This window comes from Scomber japonicus, chromosome 21 (genome assembly GCF_027409825.1).
Source record: "Scomber japonicus isolate fScoJap1 chromosome 21, fScoJap1.pri, whole genome shotgun sequence".
Taxonomy (NCBI): domain Eukaryota; kingdom Metazoa; phylum Chordata; class Actinopteri; order Scombriformes; family Scombridae; genus Scomber; species Scomber japonicus.
The window spans coordinates 21,715,387-21,730,849 of record NC_070598.1 but is presented as its reverse complement, the minus strand read 5'-3'; the positions used below and the strand labels follow the sequence as shown (position 1 = coordinate 21,730,849).

The 15,463-nt window shown below is 43.1% G+C and overlaps 1 protein-coding gene across 7 annotated transcripts in view; it reads left to right on the top strand.

Moving 5' to 3' along the window:
* arhgap12b (Rho GTPase activating protein 12b) overlaps positions 1–15,463 on the top strand; it is a 56,899-nt gene that overhangs the window by 24,990 nt on the left and 16,446 nt on the right. Inside the window, exon 1 of one of the 7 annotated variants that reach the window (XM_053342289.1) lies at positions 14,493–14,666. The exons of the other annotated variants lie outside the window; for them this stretch is intronic. Within the exon in view, the coding sequence (XP_053198264.1) occupies positions 14,577–14,666 (90 nt within the window). The 5' untranslated portion in view covers positions 14,493–14,576. Of the gene's footprint in view, positions 1–14,492; positions 14,667–15,463 lie in introns of those variants that run through there. 7 annotated transcript variants of the gene reach the window in all.

Genomic DNA, 15,463 nt, shown 5'->3' with positions numbered 1-15,463 from the left:
ATTTGAAATGAGTAAAAAAGCAGCTACACGCAGTTTATAACACTAGCCTACACTACACATCACTAGCTCTTCCAGGTAGTGTAAATATACCCACAAAAAGGTCACCAAAGCATTGATCTTAGAGGCAGACATATGCGCATGTTTTTCCTCACATCCTCACTCCTATCTACCACACGATTAAAGTTCAGGGCTCTGAGTAGATTGCTGGATGTAAACAGATAATTATGTCTAAAAAGGTGGCTTCCTTCCGGAGTTTTTCAACCAATTACCACCAATTACTTTGTGTGATTTGCACAGATTATTGAACAAAAGTTAACTCCTCGTGTTAATCTTCTCAATCTCTAGTTAGTTTTTCTACCATCCGTGTTCACCAGCTCTCACTTATCAATTAATACTAGTTAAAATGAGCCCTGAAACTATCCATTCTGCACATTGACTACTTTTATTTGTTATTATTAATATTTCGCTGCCAGTATGTATCCGCTTTTAAATTTAGTGTGTCTACATTGTTTACTAGAGGCGCTATCACTGTTTCACTTCCTAGAAGTAACACACACATATTACAGAGGCTTGTCATCATCATCATCATCATCAGACTTGGGTCCAGTTTAAAAACACACAGATGATACAGACATAATAATACAGCTTAAGATAATTATATTAATAATAATAAACCTTATTTCTACAGCACCTTTACAAACCAACTTGCTTCACATGATACAATATACACCATTCACAGAGTATCATACACAAAATACAATAAAAACAATGGTCAAATATAGAGAGATGAAACAAATATAAAATGAACACATTAAACAATTAAAAAACAGTTATACAGTATTAGACAAACGGCAGTGTGTACAGGTGGGTCTTAAAATAAGGTGCTGACTCAGCTGATCTGGTCTAAACAGCATTGGAGGTACAACAGTAAAATCATGCTCTCCATTAGTTTTAACATTTCATTTTCTGATCTAGATAAACATGGAATGGAATAAGTCATTGTTTTATTTTCTTTTATTAATGCTAGTTGTGTGTACTGTATATTTGACTATGAGTAGATTGCTAGAAAGCCTCACTTGACTGTTGTTAAGATTTTGGGTTACATAAGAGAAGAGGATCATCCTCTTGTTTCCATTGTGACCTGTTTCAGTATCAAAAGGAGTCCATAACTGATAGAGAGAGGGAGGGAGAGAGAGAGAGAGAGAGAGAAAGAAAGAAAGAGAGAATCTGACCTTCACTTAACTGCAGGGCAAATGCAGTTCAACTTGAATGGCCCGCTGATGAGGATCGACTGTGTCAGTGAACAGAGCAGATATTGTGAGACGTGACAGCGCCTCGAGGTAGCGTGTGGGCGCTCGTTTCTGCGCGCAGGTGATTGTATTCATCAGTGGATGTTAGATCAAAGCTTTTCTTTCAACATAAAGTAGGTTAAAGCCTGTGTTCTCCTCATCATCCACTGTCACCGAGACACACACACACACACACACACTCCCCTCCTCCTCAGAAAAAAGAGAGGAGCCAGAGACACAACAATGTACAGACACTTTCCCTTAATCTCTAAGAATAGCAGCCATGTTAACCCCCATCCACCCCCACTCCTCCACGGTAACCACAGCTGACAAAGTCTACACCTACTGCTGCTTCATTATTCTCTATTGTCCCCTGTCCTTTGTGTCTTTCTTTCTGTGTCACAGTGTTTCTGGCCGGCTCCCTCCCCTCCCCTCCTTCCTTCCCCGGAGGAGCCGGATAACCCGTGTGACACTTCACACCTCTCCTAAACCCCCCTCCCTCCCCTTTTCTCCTCCATCATTTCTTTCTTACACCCCCCCCCCCCTCCACCTCTCCTCCCCTCCTGTCATTGTCAGCTGCTCAGCTGTAGTGAGTGAAGGGCTGACTGGCTATTGTTATCCTCTGTACCAAGAGCCCTTGTGTCCCGCGCTGTCTCTGCACTTCATGCGGCACCGCATCAATAGACCTCAGGGCTACTGCCACCAGGCCCCCGAGGTCTGCCCGGTCATGCCCATCAACCCCCCCCCCCCTTTCCATCCCTTCAATCTTTACGGCAGTCTACATTCAAATACAGTAAATCAGAGCTTACTTTACACGGAAACTTCACAGATTTTACACATCAAACTCTGACTAAGTGTAGAATGTATTTAGTGGCTCCGGGTGGAATTGCATTGTGGGTAATGTAGGCACAGGTTTTGACAAGAAAGGAGAATGCGTGGAGTAAAAAAAGAGGATGTATATGACTCTGCTGCATTGATGATTGTTGTAACTGTTCATCATGACTCTGACAGTGTAATAGGAGTCTTTTAAAGGATCACTTCACCCAAAATACTTGGACTGCTATGCCTGCTAACTATAATGACTGTTGTTGTGTTAGATAGTTAGATTCTGCAGCTTATGTCCTGCCTCATGCCCGACTCACAATGTTACATATTTGTTCATCTCAGTCATCTATAATATATGCATCAATAATTCTTACAAACAAGCTTTTTATTTTAAGAACACAGGTAATCATGTGCTGTATAGATGAGCTGAGACATCTTGACTTGTCACCTCAGGAAAAGCACAGGTTGTAACTAATATTGACGAGGGCTCCCTTCAATTGAAGTGTGTCAGCATATACAATGCCAGCACCTGCACACTGGTGCACCTAAAGGGATTGTAGCCTTTATTAATGTGATTAGTCTCACCTGTGTTTGACTTGTTTGTGTCACAGAATAACATTTACCATGACCATAATCTGGTTAATAAGCTGAAACAATTAGAGATCCACTTAAGCATTAATGCTGACTACGCAGCTGTATTTAAATAGAATTCTCAGTGTGTGCGTCTCCACAGTGTTGTTGGATTATCTCCTACAAGTCTTGGCTTGTGTGTGCATTGTTCCTACTAGGACTCTTTACACTAGACATTTTATTTTCTAATTTATTGAAATGACACCAAAAAAATAAAAACAACCAAGTTTAAAACCTGATATTAAAATATCATAGCTCAGAGAAAAGATACTTGGTCACTGTGTGAGTGAAACAAATTAAAACAGTCAGGAATACAAGTCATCTCTTTTTGTTTCTTAGATGCTCAGATTAGATTTATTTTTGTCTTTCTCACGCCTTTCACTGTGGTGTCTCTGTCTAAAGCTTTTAGGCTGACGCATGGTGATCAACAGGGTGCCACTGTAGCAGATGTTCATTCACAATAGTGCTTAAGACTTAGTCAGCGCTGTGTGTTCACTCCCAGCAGTTACACAATGTAGACTTTACAATTTGATGTCTCAATCTATTTTTAATCCTCACTGTAGGCCTTAAAGCTTATTTACACATGGTTTAAATAGACAGTATATGAGGAGTGTAACATGACAGGGATGGAATAAAATCTTTAAAGGATAAGTTCATGATTTTTTAAGCCTGTCTTAAAGCAACAATCAGGTGTCCATATCATTCCTCTTCTTTATACTGACTATTACTACTAACTATCCACACAGTCATATAAAAGTCGATGTGAAGCTTATATGAGACTTCAGCGGTCTTTATTAAGTGGATATCTGACACATTTACAGTCTTTTAAGCATCAATTTCCCTCTTAATGTCCTGTTTTGGCACTAAAAAGTCTGTAACGTTGAAACATATCTACTTGATTTGACTCATTTGGATGGCTGAAGCTTCAAATTAGCTACAGATCAACTTTTGTATACATTTTTTACACAGGAGGAGGACTGTGGATTTTGTCCTCCATCACTTTTATACAAGTATATCATGAAGGGATCCTCTAATGATCAGTATGAACAGGAGGAATGATTACAGCAAGGAAAAAACCCAGACTGCTGTAGACTTTCTATTTTTGAGAATTACCTTCATAATAATCCATACTTGACATGACACATGGCGTATGTAGGTTAATATTAGACTTCTCTCATGTCAGGTCTCATTATGATGGATTTAGCTTTAGTTCAAAGGTTGATATCGACACCCTCAGCCAACAATAACCCACCCTGCCATAGAGTCCTTGAGCAGCTATACAGTGTGTGTTATGTAGCCGACCCTGACCTCTGACCCTCCCTGTAGAGAGAGAGACATTCCTTCAGCGTGGATCAATAAAGCATCTCCAAACTGATTGACTACAGACAGGTGACAAATGAAAACCAACATAAAGCGACTTAATAAGATGCTGCCAGATCCCCTCAATGTAGGACTCAAGCATTCAGACCTGTACCAGTTTCTCCTTTAATTTATCACCCGTCTGTACATCTGTGTTGTTGTATAAGAGGAGCACATGTAATCAGTGTGTATCAGCAGATATGAAAATGTATTTTTTTTTTTTTTTAGCATTCTGCGAAATCATTATCAGGGGTGAGGAAATGTTCCCGAGGCATCGCTCTTATCTAACATGTTGATATCTCAACCCGCGGTCGTCTCTTTGGTATTTGTACCATGTGAACACAGAGACTTGATCTGCTGTTGTCACGGTACCAGCTAGATGCGCTGATGACACTACAGTGGATGCATTACAGGGGATTTTTTTTTTGTACTAATTTAATCTTAAGTTGCTGTTGATGATAAAGGCACACACACACACACACATGCTGGCAACACTGCTCTGATGTCATTATAATAGCAACATGTTTACAGCAGTCATTAGTTAGAAATTCAATTAAAATCCTGGAGCTGAATCCACTGAAACAGGAAGCACTGGAGAATAAGTTATAGTATTCCTCTAGACGATGATGATGTGCTTTTGATGGTTTCTTTTAGATGTGAAGAATGTGTGTGTTGCAGATGTGTTTAAAGGATATGTGTGTAAATTGTCCTCCTCCACTCACAGCCACAAAGGCTCATGGGAAGTGTCATTGATGAGACTTTACTAAGCAGGCAACTCGAGGAGGAAACACTCGCAGCAGTGTGAATGTTCCAGTTTAGTCGAGTGTAGTGGAATTGACATCAAGTTCATATATCGGTCAGGTTATGTAGAAGTGAAAACACACTGATATGAACAGAATTACATGCGGTGTGAAAATGAAAGACTATGCTATTGGTCACCCTGTACATCTTGCTGTGGGTTTTTACATATATTTAACTAATGAAAAGTTATGTAATGAACTATTATTAAGAGCTTGTGACTAAATCTTGCGACTCTATTGGTTCCAACAGCCCAACAGAGACTGTATGCATTATACGTCTGCATTAGTATGTAGACGTCTTTAAGGAAAATCTTGATTCTACAGCAAACAATAACATTTGAGATAATAGTATCCCTCCATCAGCTGCAACTAATTATTTTCATCGTTAATAATTTTGCTGATTATTTTCTTGATTAAATGGATTAAACTGTGAAAAATGCCCATCAGAATTTCCTAAATTGTGATGTAACATCTTGAAATGTCTTGTTTTATCTCACCAATAGCTCAAAACCCAAAGATCGTCAATTCACTATCAAGTTAAGAACAAGAAAAGCAGTAAATTGTCACTTCTGAGAACCTGATACTGTTGAAGCGATTCATCTATTATGAAACTAGTTGTTGATTAATTGACCTATACCTATTCCACCTATCAACAGTCTTTATTTGTGTCTTTCGGTTCCATAACGTTCCATTCCAGCTCCATAAAGAAATTTGTTTTCCCAGTTTGGTGTAGATGAACTTGGTCTGCACAGAGCCCTCAAATCAATCATACCCATCCAACAGCTTTGGGATGAACTGGAACACAGGAGTTACCATTCCACAATGGTGTTGAATTTCTCTAATACTCTTGTGACTGAATGGAAGCAGATCCATGCAGCCAGGTTCTCAAAATCTAGTGAAAAGCCTGAAACCAGAAGAGTGAGCATATGGATGTAATGCGTGGGTGTCTACATACTTTTGGCCATGTAGTCTATCAGTCTAGCCCTGTTCCCTCTTTTACTGTCCTTAAACAATGTTACCTCTGAGATAAAACAGCCTGTTTGCTGTATTTTTTTTATATTCTGTAATCTCTCTTTTTCTTCAATATCTTGCTCTCATAATTATTATAGATGTTAGCATGCTGTTTAAAAGGACTCATGGAGTTTCTGTGGTGGAGCCTCTGAGTATCTCTATGTGTTTCCACATAAACAGAGCACATTAGCAGTAGATTTGAGGGAATGTTAATAACCTCCTATAAAGCACAGCCAGCTGCCTTCAGACCAGAAGACAGAGAGAGAAAGAGCTACTGGAGTTTTGTCTCTATACACTATGAGCTGCTTCCAAAATGATAACGAGCCATCCCTGCATGCTTTTGTGATGTAGTTTGGGTTGCCTGCCAAAATATTCAGTCAGCTACAATAAGATGTATTGTGTGTAAAGTAGTGTTATTCCAAAAATATGAAATCTTTATCTGGAGCTGAAACACACTTTCAGAGTGTGAGCAGGCAGGAATGGAGACCTGCCTTGTTGCTACTGTTGTTGCTAGTCCAGTGTTGCTTTCAAGCAGCTAATAAGCCTCTCACAGTGTATTAGAAACCAGGAAAATACTGTGAGTTGGTTGAGTCATGGAGGCAAGTGGAAACATTGCTGCTTTTGATGAGTTTGTTCAAACTAGCTCTGGTTGTAGAATTAATCCCGTGACTGACATGCTGCTTCCTCCTCAACACCTGAACAGTGGAGATCTTCAGGGTCCTGTAGAAAAACCATCCTGAACCAAACATGCATCTCCATCTCGCCTCTAAAAACTTTGTCTGACTGTATAATATACTGTGTTATCAATAGTGATAGTGAGTCTGCTTGGATCTATGTGAGCTTTAGTTATAGTAGGGCAGGAACTTCAGGGTCATTTAACAGGGCCATGACTGTTGACATGTCTCCATAGCACGAACCGCTCCTGCAGAACAATTTCCAGGAACTTTTACAGTTGAGGTTGACTCGGTGCTGATTGGGTATAATGATCACACGAAGATCAAAATTGTTGCAGAATGATTACGTCGTCCTCCAGAGTCCGGTGGGTCCTATCAAGATCCTACTCTACAATGGAGACACAACAGCTGAGAGGACCGAGTGAGAGGACTTCCTTAATAGAAATGGGACTATTGACATACCTGCCAGAGGTCAGCAGCACTAGAATAGAACTCTACCTGCCCCAATTACACAGCCTGACTCAGATACCAGGTCAGGCGAGGCTGCAACTAATGACAGTCATTGAGTCATCTACTAATCTGACTGTTTGCTTGATTGATGAATGAATAATTTGGTCGATGAATTGTCAGAAAACGGTGATCCAGTCTCATCACTATTAACTCGAGGCAAATCTTTAAATCGCTTATTCCAGGCATGTCCAAACTATTCCATAAAGGGCTGTGTCTGAAGACTGAGATCAGCTGATTAAATGAGACAAGCCTGGTGTGCTCCTGCTTGGTTGGAATGAAAACCTGCAGCCACATGAACCTTTATGGAATAGTTTGGACGCCTATTCTGTCTGACCAGCAATCTAAACTACAAAAACATTCCGTTTAAAAGAAAGAAAAACAACAAATCCTAACATTTAACAACTTGGAAGCGTCAAATGTTTGTCATTCCGCTGTAAACACGACTTAAAAAGATTAATCTATCATGAAAATAGCTGCAGATTAATTTCCTGCCGATCAATTAATCAACTAATCGCCTCAGCTTTACTACGAAGGCCTCCACTATACAGGTTCACGCGCTTTCACCCTCTGCCCCACCTTCATACCGTCCAGCCAGCCAATCAGCACCCCAGGAAGGCAGCTAGTGTAATTAGCTCGAACCAATGGCGCTGCAGGCATTAGGGCAGGATTAGTCATTAACTTGGGGAGAAGGGAGAAGGGAGGAGGAGGAGTGGCGGTGGTGGTGGGTGGGGGGCTTAGCTGTCAGCTGTCAGCCTCGGGAGGAATGCTGCTAAGTCTCTGCTTCAGCCTCGTGCTTCCCGCCACCAAGAAATGGAAAGAAATCAAGCGGTGGAAGGAAAAAAAGAAAAGAAGTTCTTAAAATACTGCGGCGCTGTTAATAGCCGGAGTGAATGGATCAGACAGCAGCTGTATGAGGCTTTAGGTGTAGCTCTGTTGGTGTGTGCGGGAGGTGTCACTGCTGTAGTGCTCAGTTTGTGAGCCGGCATAAAAAGAAACCAAGCTGATTAACCAAGCTTTTATTGTTCCGACTGTCAGATTTGTAATGTTTAGCGGTGTCAGCCCCACAACAGACCCTCTGTTTGTTTTTTACCCCGCACAGTGGGACAAAACCTGACGGTAAGCCTGCTGGAACACAGAGCCTTTTGTACGGCGAACACCACTCGAAATGAGTAATAAGAAAGAGATTTGATGCTGGTTCCATTAAAGAAATTGAATTTTCCTTTGGCGCGTCGTCGATATATTTTTTTTATTTTTTTCCCCCCCATTTCCAAACCTGTCCACAGCTAAACAGAACAAATTGATGCTGTCAGGGCGCTGGCAGGTCGTTTGACTTGTGCAGCCAGGATTCATTTATCGGGGGCCCCTTTTTCCCGCTCCCGTCCTCACTCCGGGAGCGTTACGCGAAATCCATCACATCCTGTTCTCCCTGCGTTTTATTGGACGCTCGCGCTGGGTAACAGATTGCAGCACCCCTCGCTCTGTCATCCCGTCTTCCCCCCCTTCTCTCTCCAATGTGTCTGGCTGTCCGTCTCGCACTTTAGAGAGCACAGAAGCCGGCTGGTGGTTGCTGTTGCGTTCAAAGAGCGTTTAAAAGAAGAAGAGTTGGCAGAAAAGTGAAGAAGAGGAGGAGGAGGGGTGGGAGTGCAGCACCCAGAGAGAGAGAGGACAGACTGCTGGGAGTCTGGGAGTCACTTCTGTTGCTGTGTGTGTGTGTGTGTGTGTGTGTGTGTGTGTGTGTGTGGATCTGCAACCTTTGACCCCCCCTCCCATAGTAGAGGAACGTAGGAGTCTCTACACAACATGCACATGCACTCTCTTTGTCTCTCTCTCACCCACACACTCCTTTTTTCTCTCTCTCTAACTTAGAAGTTGTGTGTGTGCCCAGGCTGAACAGATCTGATGACTACTGGAGAGAGCTATAGAAACACACACACACACACACACACACACACACTGAGGCAAAGCACGCCCAGGTGTTGCTACGGGGACGCAGGTGGCATCTCCTCAAGCGGTGCGGCTCGTTACACAAATCATATCACGCACACTGACAGTAAGCAGCATATGAAAGAACACACACTCTCCAAATTTTTTCTGCGCTCCTCCGGCGCTCAGACTTGATGATATTTGAGATACACACCCAAGACACACACACTCACATTCTTTAACACCCCAGGAATGTCTCCATATGGTTTTAAAGACAGAAACGGGACTAAAAAGGAGATGTCTCCTGCTCTAGTCTAGCCCCAAATTACAAGCCAAACCCCGTGATCCACCGGGCCGCCTATAAAATAACCATGGAGCGTCTTGTCCCAGATATGAATTGTTTGATTCCTTTGCTCTAGTTAAGCATGCTCACACTGTAGAATTTCTGCTACCCCCCCCTCCCCTCCAACACAAGTCTGGTTCTCGGCCAAACGACAGCGTCCCCATATGCACATGAGAGACTTGAACATGGCTGCGGGCTCCCCCCCCCACCACACCCCCCTTGTCCTCAAAAATCCACCCTCTCCTTTCACTCATTAACATTTCAAGAGGAAAAAATCAGATTGGAGGGAGGCACAGCGCAGCTCCTTCTGTCACTTTGCACAGAAGAGTTGTTTGAACAATCCTCAGAGTTTGGCACACATCTGAAATGATGCCACACATAAAAAAAACAAATCAGCTGTCAATTTCAGCTTGTTTTCAACACGATTAAACCATTTTGTGCTCTAATCTGGTGAAAATGTCCTTTTTTTTCATCTACAGCCTTGAAGCTTCTTTGTCTGCAGTATCTAAGCAGCAGCAGCAGTGTGTGTGTGTGTGTGTGTGTGTGTGTGTGTGTGTGTGTGTGTGTGTGTGTGTGTGTGTGTGTGTGAGACCAGTAATTCTCCACTGAGCTACTAGAGGTTTATCACATCCAGGGGTTGTATTTCCACCGACACAAACTGACATTTTAGCCCAGCGCTATCAGCTCAGGACCAAAAGGTTAATTGCTCGTGTCTCTGTCAGGTTGCGAGCCTCGCCGCCTCCTCTGATCCATGAAATGAAAGTAGCTGTCGTCATGCCGACGAGCCAAAAAGATGCTGACTCACTTTCATCCCAGCGTTTCTCACTTCTTTTTTTTTTTTTTTTTGATTTCACTCACAAACCCCAGTCATGTTTTGCTGACCTGCGTATGCATGCAGTCAGTATTTGAATTCCATTAACTTTTTTTTCACTATTCAATCTTTTTTTTTTTCTCAAGCTGAATATAGGTGCCTCTCTGAACTGCAGTGCAAGGTCGGAACTGGTTGCTAAGGGAAATGAGGAGCTCTGTGTGTGTGTATGTGTGTGCATGTGTGTGTGTGTGTGTACGCTTGTAAGCTTCTTGTCTTGCGCTCATGTGCATGTTGGTACATTTCTGTGTTGAGAGAAAGAGTGAGGGGATGGAAGGGTGGGGGTTGTGAGGGGGCTTTGGCTTGCGAAATGCCACAAATGTGAGGATGGGGGGAGCTGGCGAATGCAGTCTGACTGACGCCCAGCGAGGTGGAAATGTAGGTTAATCTGGTCATATGGACACAACCATCATCATCACCATCACCATCATACCTCCTGGAGCAGAGGGAGAGGGGGTGGGCAGTGGGGCGTTGGCTGAGCCTGGGAAGGGGAGAGAGTGGAGCTGGAGAATGGTCAGAGAGGTAGGGCGCGTGATTATCGGAAGATGCAGCGGATGGGGAAAAGGGCAGAGACTGCGTGCTCAGTGTTTGCGGGGGGGGGGGGGGGGGGGGGGGGTTGACAGATGAAAGAGGTGGGGAAGAGGTCAGTGTAGAAAAGATGAGAGGACCAAAGACAAAAGAATACAGGGATCTGAGCGGATTGATGCGTCTGCTCAGAGGTGGCGCGCTCTCTCTCCCACCCTCCCCTCTAACCTCCCGCGGCCAAATCTTCAAACGCTCCCCCTTGCGCGACCGCTTCATTGGCCGAGCGTCGCCATGGTCACGGACCCCCCCCCGCCCCCCTCCATCCTTCCCCTGTGCCCACCTCTCTAGCCACCACACTTCCTTTTAACCTGCTTTCATCTAATTCAATTACACAATTGCATTATGTAACGCTGTTGGGGGGGGGGGGTTGAACACACGCTCTGAGGTGTGACATTGACGCTGTTGCCATCTGTGACGGAAGATTGAAACAAGTCCTGCACCTCTGCTTTTTATTCATGTGTGCTACCTTTAGATTCATGCAGTATGTAACATCATTTATACAAAGACAATTTAGATCAATTATTAGAATGAATAGAATTGAATGAAAAAGAAAATGTATGTATATAGACCTACACTGCTGTTGCCAGTTTATAAAGAAACAATAAAATCAGGTCTGGTTTTAAAGATGGTGCATAGTAACTAAATGAAGCTTCTCAAGGACCAGAAACTGGATCCTGAAAAATAAAGGACTATTGTACCTTTCCTAATAGACTCCCTGACAGCCACACACACTTCATTCAACAGCTGGACAGAGGTGTGACAGCAGGACAACTTTATTGTGTTTCATTCTTCACACTACTTGTCAACTTTCGTATATAGAACTGAGTCAAACATCCTGAACTCCTTCAAAAATACACACATGCATTGTTTTCCCCATTTGTACAATTCATCACACAAAAGCTACAGAGAGATGCACTGAAGGTGACAGCAGGCTTCCCCCCCCACCTTTAGTGCGGCCATTGGAAACTAGGTGACACATCATTCAACATAGCTTGTTCCAAGCATATCGCATCCTTAATAGGTCCGGCTTCATATTGCAAAAGCAGATCAGCGATATATCTTTAGGATTCAGCCAGGTAGTGATTTACATTCAAGCAAGCAGTAACAGTAATGCGTCCGTCTTCTGTCATCATACTCTGAATCCTGCAGCAAGGTGACGAAATCACATTACAGCCAAGACTGGGATATAAAGAGGGAGAGCATGTAAACTGCTTCTTTGTGGCATGTACGTAGAGTGTGGTGTCTCATGGAGATGCAGCAGAGTGGGTTGCCATGTGTGCACAGATTGAAACCCCTCCCCCTCACGCTACTTTCCTCATGGCCAGATACATCTGACGGAGACTCCCACCCACTCACCAGCGCCCCTGCTCTCCCCATCTCTCTCCCCTGGCCTCTCCTGTCAAACTCGAGGGAGACACCTAGCGGACACGTGTCGCAACTACAAGCCCACATCCCTACTGCCCTCACCCTGACCTGCGCTTCTTTACACACAGAATTATTTATGGTTTAATTTACCGCGCACTGCCAGGAACAGGCATTTTTCTAGTGATTGTACAAGCACAGCGGGATAGGAGGCTGAGTAGAGCAAAGGAAGGGGGGGGAAACACGGTGTAGTATTCCCAACATGGTAATAAATACAACAGCTACAGTAAGCTGTGGTTCCACGCAGCAGAGCAGAATCTCATCGGGCTCCATTAAGAAGCCGATTCTCATCAGCTTGCCTCTCTTTTGCACTCTGCGTCCGTTCCCCCTCTGCCTTCACATACTCCATTAGACCTCTGAGTTAAATTAATCACTGTTTTTTTTCCTGCGCTGGGCGTGCCTACACACACAGTCCAAGCCGCATAATGCATTCTAATGCAGTTTGTGTGGATTCTATACTATACTGGCCTGTAGTCTGAAACTCATTTATCACGGCTGTGCAGACAGGCTGCTGCTGCTGCTGCTGTGAAGACCGCTCTGTATTCAACAGCACATCTCTCCCTCTCTCTCCTAAACTCCTGCCCTTTATCTCATTCACTCACTCCATCCATCCCTCATTTACACCTCTCTCGCCCCGAGCCGTATGAGCGATCCTTCCCGCCGCTCTGGTCCTTTTCTATTTTTAATTACCTGTCAGAGACCCCGGGTCTCGATCCCCCTGCTTCCCGGCCCTGTGCCACATCTCATTCACTTCAAACTAACCAGAAAATCTGCCTATGAGAATATAGTGCTATAACAGTTGGGAGAGATTACTATCAGGCAGTCATTGAGGGGCTCATCCACACTGACCAGGGTGACTGAAAATGTGGTTTTGGTTGGAAATGTGTAGCTTATTGAGATGTGCCAATGTATCATACGCTTATCACAAATATCACAGCTGCTACTGGTTGTAGAGGAGAAGAAAATTGCAAGACAGAATGCCAAATATCCAGTTCAGTCTGTGATATGAATACTGATATTATTCTGTCACATCACATAGACAGACATAAAAGAGCAGAAGTAGATTAAGAATATACAAATGAGCTAGCCATTGGAGAATTGAGAATTTTTACATATGGAAATGTAATTGATAAGCATTACAAGGACTCCACTTGATGTACAATGAACTGTGGATATCACATTTGTATTATATCACATAAAGTTGATATGGTGAACATGTTGGCAGTTTTCAATTTACACGTTCAGTAGATTCGGAGCAACATCAGCAACTTTTATTGTTGGACCATCTGGTGAATGTAAATCCAATTTTCACTTTGTTTACATCTTTGTTTCAGTGTCCAAAAATATCTGTGAAAGCCAAAAGAGTTCCCTTTCCTGCAGTGTTTTGCATTGTTACATATGTCACAATCAGTGCACATCCTGGTCACAAGTTTAAGGGGATTTTAATCAAGATTTTTCACTAGATATTGCTCAAATGTTGATATAAACACTTTTGGCATTAAACATGCCAGTATCAGTCAGGGCTCAAATGCAGAAATGCAGTCTGGCTTCTGATTTATCACTAATGGGGAACAAAACAAGTACTGTAATGTTGAAAGGTCTTCAGCACATTACAACACATGTTACAAAATGTTTGTGGGATACATGCTGTACTTGGTAGTAGCGCTCTAATAACTGACATTACTGCTCTTCATTTCCCCTTTTCACAGTCTGATTTACACTACAAATATATCTTTTCTCTGCCTGCCTGTGGCTCTGTCTTCATTGTTTCAGCTGCTCAAACAAGGCAACAACTTAACTGCTCAACCAGCCATCTTGCTCAGGTGAAAGATGAGGTGCAGGATGAAGAAACAGCACACCAGTAGCACTCAGTGGTGTTATCTTTCCTTTACACAGTGAGTCTGAGGGTAGCAGCCAGCTTAAATATAAAAGAATAGAGCCAGGCCTCTAGTGAAAGAGTCTGAACTGTCATTTTCACTGTCAGTATATCTGTCAGTGCCCACTTTGACTGAAGCTCTGACTTTTTCAGCCCCATTTCCTGTTGTGTCAGACTCCGTTGTTTGTGTACCGCTCTTTGTTTGTTTCACCCTGAGAGGTGGAAAGATCTTGTTCCCTTTTTTTTTTTTTTTTTTTTTTTTTTTATTGCCTCTGTCACAGCCGCCGTCTCCAATTTCCTCCTACTTTCAACTGCTCTGTTATGCAGCCAGAAAGGACAGCGAGAGAAGCGAAGGGAGAGTGTGTGACTTGGTGTGTGTGTGTGTGTGTGTGAGGTGAAAGCTCAGGAGGGGGTCAAGCTTGCGTCTTGTACCACTGGATGGCCACAGCGCTTCCATCGCCATGCGTCGCGCGCTCAGTGTATTCAGAGGCTACAGGAAAGCTGGGGAGGATGACGACGATGTGTTTGTGTGCAGCGGTCCTGGATACAAGGTGACCACTCAGACCAGCACAGAGGGAACTAAAACAACACAACATGCTTTTGCTCTGTCTGTCTTGGACGGTGATATTTTTACACTTTTATCAATCTTTAATCTGTGTCCACTCTCAGATTAATATAGAAAGGCTTTCATTTTGGCCAGCACAGATGGATTCCTTGTAACAATTATTTTTCTGGTGGTGTTTTATACCTCCCATTGTCTGTTTATAGCTTCAGAACTTCCCATCAGGCACCGCTAGCTTTGTTCTCTTTAAACTGTTCAGGTAGCATTTTAAGAAGGTCTTTAACAAAAGTTTGCCTGTCAGAAACTAGCAGGTACCATGAGACTGCAGTCTGCCAGTAAAACACTTGATGCCGAGTTCAATTAAACATTTAGAAAAAGTGCCTCTGCCTGTCTCCTGCTATTCCAGGCATGTGTTTGGACTTCTATCACGTTGCATAATGCTTTTTTTCCTCCCATCTGATACAGAACAGTCCTGTTTTTTGTTTTTTTTTTGTACAAAAGAGGGCACCCATTGTCTCTTGACATCACTTCTATTTTGAGTTTGCTTTCAAGGGAGCGGTTAGTCATCGCTCTCTTCTTTTTTTTATGAGAGAAGCTCAGCATCGGAGCGGTTCATGATATGATGCATGCACACGGTTGATAGTATCTGCAGACAGAGGTCTGTGTGTGTTGTTTGAGAATTATCATGAAATGTCAGTATAGAGGTGGAAAGGAGGTGTTTCATGTCATTTAGGGACATGGCATAGTTTGGCCACCAGACTGCACTGATAAGCTTGGTTGTTGTTC